The sequence below is a fragment of the Corella eumyota genome, chromosome 4 (genome assembly GCF_963082875.1).
Source record: "Corella eumyota chromosome 4, kaCorEumy4.1, whole genome shotgun sequence".
Classification (NCBI taxonomy): Eukaryota; Metazoa; Chordata; class Ascidiacea; order Phlebobranchia; family Corellidae; genus Corella; species Corella eumyota.
In genome coordinates this window covers 9,558,346-9,578,262 of record NC_137493.1, presented here as the reverse complement: position 1 = coordinate 9,578,262, position 19,917 = coordinate 9,558,346, and the positions used below count along the sequence as shown (strand labels likewise).

Sequence of the window (19,917 nt, the reverse complement as noted above, 5' to 3'; positions counted from 1 at the left end):
ACCAACTCAACAAGAAAAATATATATATCATTTTTTTGTCTAACCATCTTTTTAGAGCGATTTTTAGCTTTGTATTAAAAACTTTTTTTGTAGCTTTGTATAATCTTCCACTTACTTAGGCACGTTTTAATAATTTCAAAGCGGTTTAGTTTGTCAGTTATTACGCATACATATAATTACATAATCTCTCAAAGGTCTTGATCCCAACCTAATCTGTTTTGTTGCTATGGAACTAATCTAAGATTGCCTTGAGGCCCTTGTTTTCTGCTTGTCAGATTATTTTCGAGTAATCGCATTACTTGAATAACAACGCGAATGCCAGGGTGCACGGGTAGGTTGTTGTGTTAGCTTGCGCAAGGCAATTTTGTTATAACCAACGTGTGACGTCATTTTAATCCGACCTATAATGATAAGAGGATTATCCGCTCCTTTCCTCGGCAAAATCGCATTCTTATCTGTAATCTCAACAATACAAAGAAGGAATTTGGATTGAAACTTAAATCCTATTTTACCATCCAATTTCAGGCATTACTTTGGTCAGAATATTTAAGGTAGTTTGTTTAAATCGTGTTGTAAAACTTATATTAGGTAAGACAACACAGTACATAGTAAAACAGTAATAGCTTAGTGATAATGGCGGAAAATAATAAAACTAATGTACTACCAGTAAAGCATACAACATTCGTGTTGCAACGACTTGATGAACAGAGGCTTAAAGGTAACAATTGGACAATTTTTAAACAAGTATTATTGGTTAGTTAGTTATAAATGTAATACAAAGAAAACAAATTGCTATGCTATAAATATACCAGACGAGCTTAACAGGTAAATTCAAAACAGGTTTATTTTGTGATGCAACGTTAATTGTTGAAGGAGAAAAATTTCAAGTTCATCGCTCGTTTTTGGCTGCTAATAGCAACTATTTTATGTCGTTGTTTACATCTGCAGAAGAACAAAACACGTTTGTTTTAGCAGGAGTGCCTCTTGCTGGTAAATAATTTTTCACCCCTTTTATTTTAAGTAGTATTTTTAGTTATTTAAAATTATTTTCCAGTTATGCCATGTTTTACTCTGAAATCAACTTGTAACAATGGGTGTATCTGTTTCTTAGTTTTATATTTGCTTTTTAAAGATCACCTCTTTTTCATACAAAACGAGAATATATCAATTTTTTTGGCTTCTTAAAAATATTGTTAAAAGGTGTAAATCGACATCGTGCGGTTAAACTTCAGGCGAGTAATAGCGATACACTCGTCCATTTATTTTTAATTCAACTATATTTATGTTGTTACTATATGTATTTCTTATTTGTTATTATAAGAATTTTCAGTGTTGATAATTCATATTTATGGTTTCGGCCCTCTAATGATACATAGTTGTATACCCGGCAGCGTGGTGTAGTGGTAAAAACTCTTTCTGCACCACCAGTATGTTGCAGGTTCAATTTCCACTGCTCTTATGCTGTTGCGCCCTTAAGTAAGGCGTTATAAACGGTTTAAACTCCTGCTGAGCCAGCATTTAATTAGTGGCATAATTACCGGGCAATTATAGTCTCTCTAATATCCCAAACTGCCACAGGCAAGTCGAGACTGGGTCGGAGTAACTGATGTTACTTTATGTTTTGGTCGCGCATTCGACCTTCACACATCCAGGATATATCCAAAAAACTAATTGTTTATGTAGTACTGTTTTAATATGTAACTGAGTGTAAAATCTTACTGCCCAATTAGTTACCTTTAAACTGTTCGTGTTTAGGATTCCGTGTACTGCTGGACTTTGTTTACACAGCTACATTTGTGTTAAATATCAGCACTGTTCACGATGTATATAAAGCTTCGTCGGCACTGGATTTTCAACATGTTCAGGTGATTAAACATAATTTTTTTACTATTAAATTTTTCGTCTATAAAAACAAAATATATAAACTTAGTTTTACCATATAAGTTTTTTTTGTGTTACACCATCTTAATTATTTTTTTGTTTTTGATTCATATTTTATATGGATTTTGAGCTTTCTTTACTTTTAAAAAGAAACCAGTACAAAACTTGTTTTAACAAATATAAACCTTTTTTTAACTACTTTGTTATTTTTATTAAAAATGATGATGCGCACACGTTTGTATTACATTTCCAGAATCAAACCTTTCTTCAAGTGTTAATTATTTAATCTATGTAAGCACATCATCATAATTCTACTTTATTAAGTTGGTATTTAAAAAACTTACCAATTCAGACGGCATGTGAAAAAGTATACAAGAAAATAAAGCAAATGGAACGAAATGTACATGCTCACCCAAGCCCGACACAATTACACCGTAAAAAAACAGCCTCTAACGCAGATGTTATAGTGAATAATGGGATAAAGTCCAAAGGCGCGGCCCTGTCAACTAGAGTTTACCGTGGTGAGTAGATCAAGCTATTAAACCAGATCACAAGAAAATTTATCTTGTATTATTATACCGCTACGTGAAGTTCAGACGCAAGTGGATTTAAAGCTAATCTATAATGTCTCGGAATTTGTTTGATTTACCACGTAAACCGGATTAAATACATGTGATTCAATTTATTATAAACACAAAACTAAATCACTTAAAGTTCACATTCTTAGGTGAATTAACAAGCATCTAATTTAAATCTAAACTAATTAAATTACTTTTAATTAAATTTAACCTAACAGCAATTGTAGTGACGATATTCAAACAATTTAGCTTGAAAGTTGTTCTTTTAGAGTCCACATTTAAACATGATCAAATACATAGTGACGACAGTACATCACCTAATCCGATAAAAACTAATAAAAATGTAACAAAAAATTCCGACATTGCTGAGTCCGTTGTTCGAAGAAAAGGCCAGGAGGTGTGCTATTAACATACTTTTTGACGTGATTTACTTTGTACTTTTAAGTTGAATTATATTGATTGCCATTTTTTTGCACTGGTTAATATTTTACTAACATGATATCATTCTTAGACATACAAGAGAAAATTCAAATTAAAAAACGAATTTGAAGAATTTTTTGCTTTAAACAATTCTCCAAAACGTGTCAAAAATGTGTTAGACGCTTCTGATTTTCAACCAGCCGGTAAATAATAATAATATTTGTATTGTGTTTGACATTGTATTAGCAACCTTTTTTTAAATTATTTGAAGTATAAAGTTTTAAAATTAATTAACTTTGCAGAAGGAAACTTACTTGAAGGACGTGTAACATCATCTGTTGGCATCGATCATTCTCGATTAAGTCCATTTGTTATATCAAACATTAAAAGTGAAGCCTCCGTCACTTTAACTACAAAATCAAGAGAACTAGGTAGATTAAACCACCGACTTAGCCCCTCATTAAAGAGCCACAGTTCAGAAGAAACCAAAAACATGCCTTCTGAGAAAGAATATATGTGCACGTTTAAAGCAACTCTCGCCGATGACACTGTCGAACTTGAGGAGACAAATTCTCCCCCGAACACGCACCGAAATGAAGATGTTTTATTTGATAAATTTAAAAGTCAACGTAACAAAAGAAAAATGTTTAAAACCACCAGAATTTCTACAAACAACGAATACGAATAACAAACTTACAGCTTTTTTACGTACGCAGCTTCATACCAAGTTTTAATTTTTTATTTGTTTATCTTATTTGCTTTTTTAGTTTCTTGATGTAATAGCAAAGTTACTATTTTTTTTTAGTTTTTAAATCATTTTTTTATTAAACTATCGCTTCGAATGATTTATGCACCTCTAAAATTGGATAGATTAACACCGTTTTTTATCAAAATTTAAAACATGTCACATAGAGAAATTCTAAGACAGAACTCGATAGAAAACTCTTACTATCAAACAATTAACAGGCCTTCAATTTTTTAAGTACAAGGATCGTAAAATCTTTTAGTAATGTCCTCGGTACATAAACGCAAACACCCACATATTAAATTTAAAAAGCAAAGTCACCTATTTTTGTTTCTTGAGCAGGGGACGCGGAATTTGAGGGAATGGAAAATGAAGGAACGGAAATTGAAGAAACGGAAAATGAAGGAACCGGAAAATGAAGGAACGGAAAATGAAGGAACCGGAAAATGAAGGAACGGAAAATGAAGGAACCGGAAAATGAAGGAACGGAAAATAAGGGAACCGGAAAATAAAGGAACGGAAATTGAAGGAAAGTGAAAAAAGGAGAGGCGGAATCCTAAAAAAATAAAACGCGGAAATTCCGTTGACTATTTATTTTTATTTAAGTCAATATTATTTTAGAAATAAACGGGCATTTTATAGAAGAGGGATAGGGTATGCTGGGGTAATAAAAATTAACTCATTATCGCTTATCAATTCTCAAATAAATGACAGTAAACCTAAATAAACAGTCAACGGTATTTCCGCGTTTTATTTTTTTAGGATTCCGCTACTCCTTTTTCACTTTCCTTCAATTTCCGTTCCTTCATTTTCCGGTTCCTTCATTTTTCGTTCCTTCATTTTCCGGTTTCTTTATTTTCCGTTCCTTCATTTTCCGGTTCCTTCATTTTCCGCTCCTTCATTTTCCGTTCCTTCAATTTCCATATCCTCATTTTCAGTCGACCCGTTGAGCATGCAGAAGGCGGCCACGTCAAGTTGTCCGTCTTTTGTAATCGTCCTCAAAAGCTTCTAAGAACTATAGCGACTTAACTTTATTAGAAAGTGGTTCAGCTTTGATAATGGACCGGCTTTAGCACGTTTACATAGTTTTTGCATTCTAGCATAATCGGTTAAACGAACGCGAATATTTCCGTAACTTGTTTTACCGTGCAGGTTTGTCATAGAAAGACGCGTTGCAGACCTTTACTCATCAAATTGCCATTGTTGTATGGTTTAGATTGCTCCACCTTGCCCGGGACACTATAAAATCTTAGCTACACGGTAAGTGTGGGAAATGCACTTGGTATAAGGGGCTTCTTACATTGCCTTCCTGGACAGGATTAGACTTGAAAGCTCTTTTGCAGGAAGGACTCAATAATTCTTCATGCTGCAAGCTGTCAATCAGGCCAGAGAAATCTGACCTTTTTTATGTATTATTTTTTAGGGCAGGCACTACTTGCCATTAAAATTTAATAATTATTGTAATCATTGATTTGGGAAAATAAAAATTGTTTTAAATAATTGAGTAAACCTATAAATGGTTAAATAAAAACAAATAATTATTTTGGTAAATTTTAATTAAATAAATATTATTTGTAGGAAAATCTTGTTGCAGGAAAAAAAAATTGTTGCTTCAACAACAGTTCTGCACAGGCCAAGCTAAACTTACACCTAATATATTTCAATATTTGTTAATGAATTTAAAAAGGTATGGTTTCTGCATGCTAAAATACCATGTAGCTGAGAAACATAAAAATTTCAAGGTTTCGCGTGCTGCTTCTGAAATTTGAATAATATTGGAAATCTGGCTTGAATTTTGGTAACCTTTTTACATGATTTTTGTTTAAGAAATTTGGTATACACATCTTTTTTGTTTTCTAAAATACAAACTGCATGTGTCCCCCCCACAAAGTAACCATTTTATGATCTGAAGTTCTATGTCATGTAGAGGTTGAAATCAAATGCATTCCTGTGCTGCTTCGTTGCATGTGATATAACAACAGGTTCTTTTGCAATGTGTTTTTGTTAGTTTATGCTCCAAGAAGGTTAACAAATCCGAAAGATTGTACAGTCCTGGTGAATAATGATCCAGAAGAGGTTTAGAAAAGGAACACATGAGGTAACAGGTGAGTTAACTTAAGAAACAATAACAAACATTTATGTTTAAATCACTTACTGGAATGTGGTTTTATTATTAATCATTTTTTTTCGTTTTATCAATACTTCTTGTTTCAAGGTACACCATATTGTTAACTTGTTATATTGTGTTGGTGGTTTGCGAATTATGTCACTAAGATATAAATTTAATTTCCAGTGTTATATTTACTTGTAGTTGATTGTGTATCACCTGAAAAAGTATTAGGTCATTTTTTTATAAACTGTTAATTTTATTGTAAAAAATGCTATTATTTGCCATTAGTTTTTCTGTTGTATAAATTTAAACTCTATCTACACATTTTTTTTCATCACTAAAAGCTACAACCAATAAATTTAAAGTTTTTTTACCAGATAGTTGTTGGAAGTTGTTATGTGTTTAAATATTTAGGGGCCGGTGAGTCATAGGAAGTTTATGCAAAAAGAATTATCTTAAAAAACTATCTTGATTGTTAAAAAATTGTGTTTTTAGGCATAAGGTTTTAAGTAATATTACAGAAATTTATTTTCTTTTGCTGTGTTAAGGTTTTATCATAAAAAAATTTGCCAAGGTATAGGTACCTGTACAAATCAGTTTTTTAAATGAACATATCAAGAACTTAAAACAGAAAAATTAAAAAAGTACAAAACAAAAAAGAAAAGCAGTAAGAACGAAACCCAAGACCCCATGAAATAAAATGTTCGAACTGTACATGCTGAAATTGAAAGTTTAAACTAATTTGCTTTTTACTGGACTAGTGTTTGTTTACTAAATAAGTTGTTTACCTTAACCTTGTGGTATTTAATCACCTAACCTTTTTTTTGATTAGTTTGTTTTAGTAGTTAACTTAATTGTTTCAACTAAAATTAACCCTTTGCATTATTACCCAAAAAAACAAATCAAAAATTGATTTGGTAATAAAATTACATTGTAAATTCGGGACCTTATGACCAGGCAATCTATTTCTTTTAAGTTATATACAATTTATTTTTTATAATATATATAGTCCCTATTTACTTAAAGAAATTGACTTTTTTTACAACCTTTTTGGCAAATAAATAAATGAAACCTTTATTTTTTGTTTTATAGTATGTTAAATAGAATCCATGTAATTTAATTAAGCGAACATTGAAATAAAATTTTACCAAGGAAGTCTTTCTTTTGTGTCAATATCAAGTTTTTTGTCGTCGTTATTGCGCAATGGTTGAGCAAGTTTGTTTTGGACAATATCATCCTCCTCCCCAGTTGGTTTAGGATCATATTTATCCAACAGAAAACTCATATCAACTTTTGATGTAAATTCCATGGCTCTATGACCATCATAATACTTTTGCCCCTCTTTGTAATTTTCTAAAAACGTTTCCAAGTGCTCCCTTCTGTCACGTGTAATGTCGTAAATAACATATCCAGTAATAGTAAAACATGCCGCTATGTTGAGTGGCTTAATGCGTGATTCAGGTGCGTAATTTGATTTCATTTTGTATCCAAATTTCTTTGCATATTGACTTACTTGTCGTTGTTGGGTGATTCGCAACTGAGAACAACCTGACTGAAGTAATCTAACAAAATTCATGTTTGCCAGTTTTATATAAAATAATTTGTTGTTTTTTTCCTATTTGATATGTTCAAAGATGTAAAAAAAGTTAATAAAACATTTAATAGTTTTATAGCTCCTAAAAATAATATTATCTTTTTCAAGGGCAGAAGGGTAACACTGAAAGTAACAGCCATATCAAAAAACGCGTTTTAAATTTTTTTCATACAATCAGACAATTTGCTTCAAAATAACATTGTTCTAATATGAAACGTATTAAAACCAAACACTGGGTCGTACTAATTAATTACCATAAAATATTACACGAGGCCACATATGACCGCACAGGAGTGACTATTTGCCACACAAGACTATACAGCACGCGTTGACTGTTTTTTAGTGTCATTTGATAAATGATTACAACTTAATCCACTTGACGAGAATATATTTTCGGATCGTGTGGATTGATTGACTACTAGATGGATAGAAGGATCGAATGGGTCGGATGTGTTAATGGGTAATCTGAATAGGTGAGGGTTAGGGTAAGGGTTTAATTCATGAAACTTCTTTGTTAAATTAAATATCCGTCAAATATGCATTTGAATTATGTAATAACTATTTAATATATATTCGATTAAGTTAATAAAACTCGATCCATTAATCCGTTCGATCCGTTGATCCGTCAAATATATATTTTCGTCAGGTAGATTAAGTCCGATTCTTGATAAATACCAAATATCAACAATGAAAGGTTGCCTGAAAATGGGGGAATGGAAAATGAAGAAACGGAAAATAAAGGAACCGGAATATAAAGGAACCAGAAAATAAAGGAACGGAAAAGGAAGAAACCGGAAATGAAGAAACGGAAAATGAAAGAAGTAGAAAGTGAAGAAACGAAAAATGAAGGAACCGAAAAATAAAGGAATTGGCGACCAAGAGAAAAATACCTCGAGAGCAACCGAAAATGGTCGTAGCGATCAACAATAATCGGAAGGTAAAAAAGTACACTACGCAGAAATATTGCCTATTTTATCATTTTTGGCTATTTTCTGGCAATCGGAAGGTAGAAGATAACTAATTCGTACAACTAATATTTAAAACATTTGTTTTTTTTAATATCTGGCTATTTTAGTTGCGCCCGGGAGATAGAAGATATCTTACACTGTTAAATATCTTCTTTACCTCATTTAGCGTATTTTTGTAGTTTGATTTTAAATATTATTTTGTACGAAACGATTTTGCCCTCTTTCTTTAAATGAGTTTCTTTGCAACTTTGGATTGTTTTAAACAAGTTTCTTTGCAACTTTGGATTTATCACATCATATTACGATTTTGTGTTCTTTTTTGTACCTTAATAATTTTTAGACCCATTGCCTTTTTCTGCTTTTGAATACGACTCCCAAGTATATTTGTTAACAACAACCCTTTTACTGTGTTTTGAAACAACGTAATTCCTCGTTGTCTTTTATATGTTTTGAGCATAGCACATGTAAAATTCCTGAAAAACAACTAGCAGTAAAAAGTAAAACAGAATTAGCAAAAGGATAAATTATACAAGATTTTTTTTTTACCGTAAAGTCACCGCATTTTATTATGCCGTCATAATTTTGCAAAAATTAAAAAATAATTTAAGATAAAAGCCAAATACTAATGTTTTAAACACCCTGCTCTCCCCCGAACCCTTACCCACGCGACCCCTATCTACCCCGCTCTTCACGGCCCCTAATCTACCGTATATTCTCCAACCTTACCTTGTCCCTGATTTCTTCATCCGGTAATAAAAAAAAAATCTATCCGCAGAAATTATTATTACTTCGTTCTTTGTATGATATACATGCTTAGTGAATTGAAAATATATATTTGAATGGCTAACAGCAATAATTATTGAAGTAAAGATTTAATAAATTTTAGCCTTAACCAGGTTTTGTAAAATTAAAAAAAACGGAATTTATAAAATTTATAAATCCATGTTACCTTAAGGTGATAGGTTATATTTTTATTGCCTTTCTTTTTTTAGCGAATTGGTCAAATAGTGTTTATTGTAATATCCGAGTACTATAAGTTCTTAAATATTAATTCACAATATCACAATATTCAACAGTTTATTAATTTAATAACGGTAAACCTTATTTAAATAGAATCGATTAATATTTACATAAACAATATTATAATTAATATAAAGCAATCTCAAATCTTGAGATTGCTTTATATTAATTAAACGTAAGGGTGAAGGCGTCAGACCATAAATATAACGGCAAAGATAATAAAACACAGTACGTTACATTATTATATATCATTGCAAAAAAGCAATCTACGCGATTTCCGCATTTTTATTTTATTTTTCTGTGTGATAAGTATTGTCCAGTATGGCCTGTGTTGTCCTGTGTGGTAAACAGCAAAAGGACCGTCAAATGATAATTAGAAATCGACTATAAAGCGCGAGGAAAGATTAAGGTAATGCATAAAAACTCCGCCCCTTTCCGCCTTCCGCGATTTTTTGTTTACCTTTACATACGGTCCCGCTATTTCCACATTCCACATTTTAGTATTGTTTTTCCCTTTTTCTCTCTTAGGAGTAGTCATCATTTTTGTCTTAATACTTTGACAGACGGTCCATGATGTCTTCTATTGATGAAATAGTTTCATTCCAAAGGTAACATTTCACTAATTATTGTTAGTAGTGATTAAAATCAATTTAAAAATTTACATAAAGTTGGTTTTTACGGGGATTGTCAAATTGTGAAATAGCTAAGTCTGTAAGTGACTTTTATAGTTACTACAGACCGATTATTTAGTTGTTATTTGGTATTTTCATTTTTTTAAATCTATAAATTAATAAAAACTTTATTAACTTTAAATCGATTGATAATCTTTATAATTTGGAATCAATTGATAATCTTAGCATTAAATGTATCAATAGCTGCTTTATGTTCTGTTAACAGTTAATACCTCCTAACCTGCAAAAAAATATTTTGAGATAATAAGCTTTGAAAATAGCAGCTTATTTAAACACGAAAAAAAATTAAAATTCACCAAACTTTTGGATTTTCATGGGATTTTATTTATCCTCAAAACAAGATACAGGGTTTTATTTTTTAATTTAAACTCTTTTTACTACTAGATTTTTCAGGTTTTATTATTAATTAAATTTGTTACTGGGTATTTTAAGGAATGCCAGACACTTCGGCCCCCGGACACTTCGGCCAAGACACTTCGGCCAAAATTTTTTTTTCAAAACAGCGGGGATTTTGCATTTTAATTACCGCGAGAAATTTTATTTTCGCGTATTTATATACAGTTTTTTAGACAGTATTTGAAACAAAATAAGCAGTTAATTAATATTTTTTTAAAATAATAATGTACAAGAACATGTTATCTTTCTTTTGGCGTGTCAATTTTTTAATTTTACAAATTAAAACCTATAAAAAACTAGTTTTGAAAGCACGCGCTTTTAGGTGACGGAGGACAATGCATAATGTTATCTCGTATTTTGCCAAATAGTGCCGCTTTTCCAAACAATATTTGAAAAAAATAGAGCGTTAATTTTTCATTTTTTACACTGAAAATTATGCATAAATATGTTATCTTTTTTTTCCTGTCTCAATTTTTTAATTTTACAAACTAAAACCTATAAAAAAATAATTTTAAAATCGCGCGCTTTTAGGTGACACAAGACGATGCATTATAATATCACGTATTTTGCGAAATGAGGGCCGTCTTTCTAAACGATATTTGAAGAAAATAGATCATTAATTAATCATTTTTTACACTGAGGAATGTGCATAAATATGTTATTAGTTATTGCCCGTGTTAATGTTTATAAATTTATATACTAAAACACAAACGGCGGGGAGTCGGCGATAAAATTCCCGTGTATAAAGTCAGTGTAAGACCATCTTTTACCGATATTCAAAATAAAATTTTGCATAAAGTACAGTATATATAAAAGTTTTTATTAGTTGTTACCTTAATGACATATGTTAGTTTTTAGAATATTTTTTTTTTAAATTTTTGTTAATATTAATTTACTGCTTATTTTGTTTCAAATACTGTCTAAAAAACTGTATGTAACTACGCGAAAATAAAATTTCTCGCGGTAATTAAAATGCAAAATCCCCGCTGTTTTAAAAAAAAATTTTGGCCGAAGTGTCCGGGGGCCGAAGTGTCTGGTTACCATTTTAAGTTTTTATGTTCACGAAAAAATAAGAGTTGTCAAACTACAAAATTGTGTTTGTGACTAAATACCATATGAAAGAATTTAGATTTTTAAACAATTTCAGGTATTTTTCGTATAATTATTTCTAAATAAATGGGATACAAGTTTAAATTTATTTTTGTTTTTGTTCATATTTGGGAAAACACTTAAATTATTTTAACAGTTTTACATTTTGAATTAAATGCAAGGTTCAACAGTTAACATTTTATATAACCACATAACCTTGCAAAGTGATGAAATTTCAAATTAGTTGCCACTATACACCTGTATAGTTAGTTGTAACATATTTTGCATTAAATATAATGATTTTTTATTATAAAAAAATTGCTTTCTTTTTTTCAGGTTTAAGGGTCCTTTTGATGTGATTACTACTTTGATATATTCTCCTTTAGGTGTTGCACTAGTTTTGTTTAGAGTTTTTCTTACATTAAACTTTATATGCTCTCAAATTGTTTTTAACTTAACTTGCAGTCAAGATAACATAGTTAGAAGGTTCGTTAGCTTTACCAAATATCTACATTGTGTTTTTAAACAATAATTAACATAATTAAAAACAAAAAAAGTTACCTTTATAAATAGTTTTAATGTAAAATATTTTCCTTCAGACATTTTGAGAGAATTTTTGTTTGTTTGCTTGGATTTGTAAGCATTCAAAATAACTTTGAGTTATTGGATAAAAAATCTTTACTAATATCTAATTATACAAGCAATATTGATGGTTATTTTCTTTCCTTCTTTTGCAATCTTAAACATGTAAGTTTTACTTTTTGTAATATTTCAGATATCATAAACAAATTTATTTGTTTAATTGTTAAACAAATATTGTAATTTTAAGATTTTCAATTGTCACACCCCTCAAAACCTTTAACATTTTTAAAGTAGTCTATATTATTTATTCAGATGAGAATTTGGAATGGATCGAATTTTTTAAAAAACATTTTAAGAATGGCAAACTTTAGTTTAAATGCAGATAGAAGAAAGGTTATTAAGCAACATCACGATGCTGGAAACTCATTGCTAATATTTCCAGAACCTGGGCCAACCACTGGGAAAGGGTTAATGAAATTTAGGTAATTACATTAAAATACATTAATGACCAAAATATTTAATAAGTTGTGTAAATTTCAATTTTGATTAAATGTTTTTTAATGTAGAATATTAGTGTAGTTTAAAATATTGGCTTAAATCGGCATTTTCGATAAACTTTTAGGTTTATCTATTTTAATTAACATAAATATTAATACAAGTTTAAGTTAAAAATAACTTGCAATATGATATACTTATTAGTGAATGGATTTTTCTTCTAAATATGCCTGTTCAGCCACTTATTGTTACTACAAAAAGACCGCTTAAGATTGAAATGGTAAAAGATTATAGATTATATCTAAAATATGAAAGTTATAATTTATTGTACATACCATTAAAAGTTATCTAACTATTGAAAATAAGTTTAAAAAAATCCAATATACAGAAATAAAAAATTATGATTAACAAGCATAAATGTGAACTTTACTTTTACAATTTTTAGACCGCAGTTGGATCTTCGTGGTGGCAGGACTTACTTTGGTCTTATTTCTGTTTGTTTACTATTTACGAAGTTACAATCTTACCTAGTATGATAAAAACTTCTGAGGAAAGTGTGCAAGATTTTATTCAAAGAATTCGAACTAAAATAAGTAAAGAAATGGGGGTAACTTGTACAAACTTTGATGCCAATGACGTGAAAGAGCATTTGAAAAAGCTAAAATTTGAGTCACAAAGGATATCAGAACACACCAGTATATATTTTATTTTTCAATTTCTAGGAATTTTTCTAATTAGTTTATAATCTGCATTTAATATATGTGGTAATATTTTAAAATCTATTTATTTTTATAATAATTATATTTTTTTATTTTAACATGTATATAATTAAAGCAGTAAATCCCAAAATAAGAAAAATGGCATGTCAAGTTCAAAATATATTGCCTCATGTTCCAATCTCGGTTATTATTAGTGACATAGGTAAACATTTTTGAAACTTTGGTATTAGTTTTTTTAAATCACATTTATTAAAAGGTTTATATGTACGATATACTTCGGAATAATCTGCTGTAAGGTACTAACGTGTATTTTTTTTTAACTGTACGCGGCTCAAGAAAAAACAAATTCTGTTGATGTAACCGTGGCAAATATATTAGAAGGTGTTGTGAAATTTAATCAATTATCATCATCAGCTTCAGCTTCTGGACAAACGGTACAATATATTTTATAAATTTTTCAAATTATTCTTTGAATTAAATTTATTTATTTTTAAATCTAGAATTCTCCGTCAACTACACTCACTTCTTTCAGCAAAAATCCTGAACTTAGGCATTCCAGCCTCCAGGAGAAAAAAGAGGCCTTTATCTCAAAAGCGAGAGAAAATTATTTAAAAAAAAGAAATCTTTTATAATTTTTTCATTTTCTGCATCGGGCATAATTTATTTTTATTAAAATTCTAGTCTTTTTTGGGTGAAATATAATACATTGCTTTAATTAACAAAAAATGAATACGAAACTAAAAAAAACTATTTCATTGGCAACCAGTGACTTTTTCGTACAATAATTTTAAGTATTGTCCAACTTTTTTGTACGGCAAACTTTTGACTTGATGTTTAAAGATTTTTAAATTATAATAAGCATTTCTTTTTGTGTGTGACTTTTTACTAAACCCTTTTCGTGTATGTTTGAAACAAGTTGATATATAAAATATAGTAATTTTTGTAAACGGCTGACGTTAAATTTTGTAAGTGATAAAATAATACATTATTTGTATCGTAATATTTTGTATATGTATATAATGTCTTGAAGCATTTGTAAAAAAAAAAGTTTGGGTGGTTTCACAGGGTTGTACTAGATAGCTAACTAGGTTTTTTTTATCAGTTTTATTAATATATTTATATTTAAGGGGATTGTTTATTGTTTACTTTGTAAATCATTTGGTAAAAGTTGCAAACAATTAGACGTCTTTTACATCTAGGGTCTTGTTTTTACACCATATCATTATCACGTGACTTAATGCTTTAATTGTATTAGTATTCGTGAGACGAGTTTGTGAACGGTTGTGTGTTAATCTTTCGCAATAATAAACTTTAAATTATAATACGGCTTATTATACAAAAGACTATTAGGCAAAATCATTACAGTATAATAGTTTGAACCTTGCTTTTTTAATTGCTTATTACATAAAAAGAGCCTTTTACAGTAAACCTATTTGTTACTTACTACATATTTTTATGACGGTATTATAAAAAACGTAGCCTACAACAAACCATAGGCCTACCGCATAAAAACTTTAAACCTGCTAAGCGTTTTTCTTATTTCCGCTAAAATTGATATTTTAAGTGCATAATTGGTTAAAAGTATTTTTTTTAATTGTGGGATTATGGTGCAAACGTCTGAGTTTTTCGATTTTAATTGTTTTGTTTTTCGCTTTCATTTTGTTAATGAGTTATGTTTTAGCTTACATTTCAGTGTACAATACAAATGGTCACACTAAAGATGAGGCAAATATTTTATTTTTTGACGGTTTCTATTTTGACTTTAAAAGGTGAGTTTTAAAGGGATGTTTTAGTAAACAAGATATGACAAATTTTACCGAGTTTAAAAACTGTTTAATCGTTATAATATGTTTTTTACTTTACTAGTTGTTGGAGAAGATGTTGAAAATCAACTCAAGTCAGTTCCAGATCAAAATGCAGGTAAGGTACAAAAGTACGAGTTTAATATTGTGTGCACTAACGTTAAATTGTCTTAAACGTGATCTCCATTACTTTTTTTGTTTTGTTATTAGTGGTGGGTTTTTGCCCAGAAAGAAGTGTATGGTCTTCTTGGATTAATAGTGACGACACTGCAGATAATGACGATAATGAACTTTATTTTTTCTTGCGTGGTCGTTATAATCTATGCCGCAAACCGACAGCTGTTGAGGTTCGGACATTTGTGGGAAAACTACCGTACTATTCTACTAGGAATGTACTACGTATTTCGCCTACTTATGGAGTACATTGTCGAAAAAGAGAGCAACCATTTCCAAAAACTAAACCTTGTGCTAATTATGAAATCCGATTTTGTTGTCCTTCGGGAAGTAAGTTTACACTAACATATTCAAAACGAATTTTGGAACATATATTATTTTACTATATTATAAAATATTTCAATATTTATTAAAAACTGTTTTAATCATTTTCGTTTTATCAAAACCAAATATTTATTCATTATAACTTTTTTAAAAGTAAAACGAATAACACTTCTAAATATTTAAGTTACCATCACCTACTTACAGAAATCGGTAGTTGTTCAGCGAATGTTGGTTCCTGGTCGGAGTGGCTTGACCGAGATGACGCGACAGTTTCTGGCGACTTTGAACAGCGCGTTTTCTTTCCATGTGTTTGTGGTGGAACTGTTCCAATAGCAATCGAAGCTAGTCTTGCAAAGCGTCCTTACCTACCTTATGAACACGGTGAAAACATTGTTCGCATAGACCCAAATCTTGGTTTTTCTTGTGTTGAAAAGGAACAAACTCACTTAAAACACCAGAAGGGGTCTTTTAATTGCCAAGATTACAGAGTGCGATTTTGTTGTCATGTCAACGCCACCGCTGTCGTTCTTGATAAAAGAAATAAGTGTCAACAAAACGGACCAGATGTTCTTGTTAATAAAAGTTAAAATGGTGGTATAAGCATACTTTGTTGTTGTGTTGTAATAAATAAAACAATGATAAAATAAACGTAAACGTATACTTTTTGCAAAATGTATCTATTTATTTAGTATTTATAACATACAATTCCGCACAGGCTTGTTATTATAAAGAATTTTAATAAAAACAGTTTTTCATAAAAAAATAAATTGTTGACAATTTTTTTCCAATAGCCAAAACATTTTACACTTTATAAGTACTTTTTTACACTTTATAGGTACTTAAAACCATTAATAAAAAGTTTGTAACCGTTGACGAAAAGAGATTTAAAATTTGCTTTGTAAAGCAACATAAAACTAAAGTTATTACAGCAAATTAACATGTGTAAATATATAATCACAATTATTTTTAATATAACGTAGCAATGCATATTATAACATATACTGATTTAGCATTATATTTTAATATACTACACCACAACGCAGTACATAACTATGTTGAATACCTTTTTTATTTGTGATTATTTATTTAATTCAAAGCTGTAAAATTAAAATTGTGCGGGCAGATAATGTGAAACGAACTTAAGTACTCATTTTGCAAAGGTAATCATTACTGAAGTTCTGGGTTTTTTTATCACATTTCCTGGAAACGTGATATCACAAAACAAAAGTTAAAATGTTCACCTGGGTAACATTTAATAGATATGGTGTAGAGAGATTGTTAATAGTTTTTCACCTGCTAATTTGTATTCAAGATCAAAGCGCCGATGTCTATTTTATTCAAGTGAAATTAAAATATCCTCACGATGTAATGTAATTTGAAGCTATAACAAGGTTAAATTAAAGCGATAGCGCATGTGGGCAAAACGGGCAATTAAATGGGCAATTAAAATACCTGTGCACGCCCCCCGGGCTAGATTTCGCTGCTAAGCATGGAGAAATCATAAAATTATCCCACGTTATTTTGTTGCTCTGTGCCAGGTCTACGTTTACCGGGGTCAGTTTGCCAAGTAAAATTTTCTGGTGAAAAAAAAAGTAGAAAATGGTTATACAACAAAAAAAAAAGTAGAAAATGGTTATACAACGTGGTACTAGGGATAAACAATTTTATATAATTTTTTAGCTAGCAAAAATAAAATTGTGATAAAAAGTGTAAAAAGTTTTCAGTTTTTATATAATTAAAATTATGAAGAAAGGTCAATTTATTATTTTTGTAAAAAGTGTTTTATTGGTAGAAAACTATTATATTTTGAAAATTTTATAATTAAATTTTTTTTTATGCAGCAAAAATGATATTTAGCATTTTACTTTGTATTTTTGTTTTGTATTCGCGGTCAGCTGGTGCATTAACTTGCAATAATGGATATGGTTTTAACCTGCCGTTAGGTGGTGTTTATGATTGGAATTCTACGGAATGTGAAATCGGTCAAGATTTTTGCATGCAATCAGTGTCAAACTTTATGCTTATCGGATATTTGGACGGTATTAAAAATTTTATTTTATTTTATTCCGGCTTTTTAATTAATTACTGGTTTTGCCTTAAAAGAAGTGTCGCGGTACGATAATCGTGCGACTGTGCGTACAGGCACCAGTATCATAATTGTAGGTTAAGATTAAACGGAGGAAATTTTCCTTGTTCATAATTTATAACTTAGATTTAAGGTAATTGCTTGTTAAAAATCTTTTTGCGCTGCCTTTTTATTCCCTGTTCTTTAATAAGTTAACATTGTAACATGTTACTGCTTTAATGTCAAATTTTTATTAATAATTCATAAGTCCAATTGTTTTTTTTACAATTAAGGAAACATGACTGTTGGTATGTGCGCTAGTTCGGAAAACTGTTCGAATTTAAAATGTGAAGAATACATTAAAGGAGTTATGAAGGAAACCGGCCAAGACACCGAACCACTTATAACGTAAATAAAATATTTTAAAAATAAGATATTTACATATAAAACTTTTTGACATTAAATATTTGGAAATAATAATAATTGCAAAATAGTAATATATATCAACATTAAAACTTATTATTTTAAGGAAATGTGAGCTTAAATGCTGTACTGAAAACAATTGTAACTTGAAAAACATTTACAACTACACTTCCATTCCTTACCCTGGATACCCCGAACCAGGTGTTCCATTTTTACCGCCTATTTCAAATCTATCGGACAATTTCTTTTCCCATGGGTTACCCGACATTTCTTCCTTGCCAGGGTTTTCGGGGTTTCCCGACATATCCCATCTTCCCGGAGCACCTGATGATTCTGGAATCCCTCCTCCACCTCCTCCAGGAAATCATTCCTTTGATTTAGCTGATCTATTTAATAGCTGGAACTTTACGGACGCCTGGGATAACTACGCGTGGAATTATACAGACGACCTTTACGATTACTACTATCCAACAATTATTCCTCCATTTCTGACTATTTCCACAACATCTAGTTTGCCAACAACGACTTCATCGCCACATAACACATCGTTGTTAACCACAATAATTTCACAAATTTCAAACGCCTCTGAAACTACAAAGGGTTTAGGGGGAAATCGAGAAAGCGTTACTAATTCTATCGCTTCACCAAACTCAACAGAAACGACTGATTTCATGACGACAAATCAAATTTTGGTTTCAGTGACGTCACCAACATTATATACTACCTCAGGCAGCAAAAAGTGTGTAAATAAAAAGTCAACTTTGTCTTTAATGTTATCAATTATTCTTCTAATAGTATGGTTAATCTAAACGGTGCATTTTAACAACTAAACTATATATTAACCTGTATTTGATCGTAAAAAATTATATACAACTTGGTATCAATTCTCATTATATTATAACGAAGTGCGTTTTCTAATGCGCTGTAATTTAAATTTTCGTTTTAGTAAATCTGTTTATTTTATACGTACAAAGGGTGTACAGATGTGTAGATGAAAGAAAATAAATTTAAAATTAAAACTTATTTTAACTTAGATAATTGGTAGCTTTTGCGTACCGAATAACATAAAACCTTTTAAATAAAAATGTGGTGTTTATGCCTAACGGATAGTACTTTAAATAATTAATAATGTATAACAGATTAAAGTTTTACTGTAGATACGTGAATATTTAGTTTACATGCATGTTGGCAACTTTTAATTTTAATACTTTATGTAATTTTAAAAAGCTTTAATAATTGACCGTTTAAAAATATTAAACTGTTTAGCTTAAGGCAGTCACGCATAATTTTAATAATTAGGCTGTGCCTTGAGTCAAAGCATAGTTATGTTTAATAATATTTTGAATTGGGACTTGTACTATTTAGTAAAAAAAACTTTTAAATTAGACTATTTTTATTATAAACTAGATTATTCGTATTTTACTAATAGATTAATAGCTTTTGCAAGTGACGTTATCTTTGGAAAGATAACATATTTCGTAATAAGAAAACTGTCTATTGGTTTTGCAAAGTTGAGAAAATACTTATAAAAATGCAGACTATCATTTCTGTACTTCTAACGTTTGGATTGACCCAAGTTAATTCGTTAATGTGCGAAGTAGGGTATAATGTTTTTTTACCACTTACACCCAACCCACTTATTGAATGTCCTCAAAGAACTGATAGTTGTTATCGTATTGAAGCTGCTTTTAAAATTGTTGGTAATACAACAGGTATGTTGCAGTTTAACATTAACTTGAATCTAGCAAACAGTTTTTCTATAGTTGAAACAGGGCAATTTTTAAAATTTAATATTTTTTTATGCAATAGTTCCAGTATTTTTGGCAAATTGCACCAACAG

The 19,917-nt window shown here is 30.0% G+C and overlaps 3 protein-coding genes across 6 annotated transcripts; 2 read left to right on the top strand and 1 right to left on the bottom strand.

Annotated features, from left to right (window-relative positions):
* The first annotated feature begins 265 nt into the window (after positions 1 to 265).
* LOC145750622 (uncharacterized) lies at positions 266 to 4,075 on the top strand. 3 transcript variants are annotated; one of them, XM_082566694.1, is made up of 8 exons: positions 266 to 718; positions 841 to 990; positions 1,756 to 1,865; positions 2,234 to 2,402; positions 2,729 to 2,856; positions 2,971 to 3,082; positions 3,182 to 3,587; positions 3,967 to 4,075. In XM_082566694.1, the coding sequence occupies exons 1-7, from the start codon at positions 634 to 636 to the stop codon at positions 3,565 to 3,567; spliced, it is 1,140 nt and encodes a 379-aa protein (XP_082422820.1). In that variant the 5' UTR covers positions 266 to 633; the 3' UTR covers positions 3,568 to 3,587; positions 3,967 to 4,075. The 3 variants fall into 3 exon arrangements, with proteins under 3 accessions (XP_082422820.1, XP_082422821.1, XP_082422818.1); XM_082566695.1 differs by lacking the exon at positions 3,967 to 4,075 and having other exon boundaries at positions 266 to 551; positions 3,182 to 3,716; XM_082566692.1 differs by lacking the exon at positions 3,967 to 4,075 and having other exon boundaries at positions 3,182 to 3,716.
* A 1,886-nt stretch (positions 4,076 to 5,961) lies between these two features.
* Positions 5,962 to 7,404, bottom strand: LOC145750274 (uncharacterized). The gene has a single exon (XM_082566266.1). It carries the CDS (start codon positions 7,308 to 7,310, stop codon positions 6,879 to 6,881), a length of 432 nt encoding a protein of 143 aa, XP_082422392.1. The 5' UTR covers positions 7,311 to 7,404; the 3' UTR covers positions 5,962 to 6,878.
* Positions 7,405 to 9,807: 2,403 nt separating this feature from the next.
* On the top strand, positions 9,808 to 14,603 carry LOC145750499 (lipid droplet-regulating VLDL assembly factor AUP1-like). Of its 2 annotated transcripts, none has more exons than XM_082566550.1 (9): positions 9,808 to 9,924; positions 11,830 to 11,979; positions 12,093 to 12,240; positions 12,388 to 12,557; positions 12,775 to 12,850; positions 13,016 to 13,265; positions 13,408 to 13,491; positions 13,626 to 13,723; positions 13,790 to 14,603. In XM_082566550.1, exons 1-9 carry the CDS (start codon positions 9,887 to 9,889, stop codon positions 13,919 to 13,921), a joined length of 1,146 nt encoding a protein of 381 aa, XP_082422676.1. In that variant the 5' UTR covers positions 9,808 to 9,886; the 3' UTR covers positions 13,922 to 14,603. The 2 variants fall into 2 exon arrangements, with proteins under 2 accessions (XP_082422676.1, XP_082422675.1); XM_082566549.1 differs by having other exon boundaries at positions 13,405 to 13,491.
* Positions 14,604 to 19,917: the final 5,314 nt, after the last annotated feature.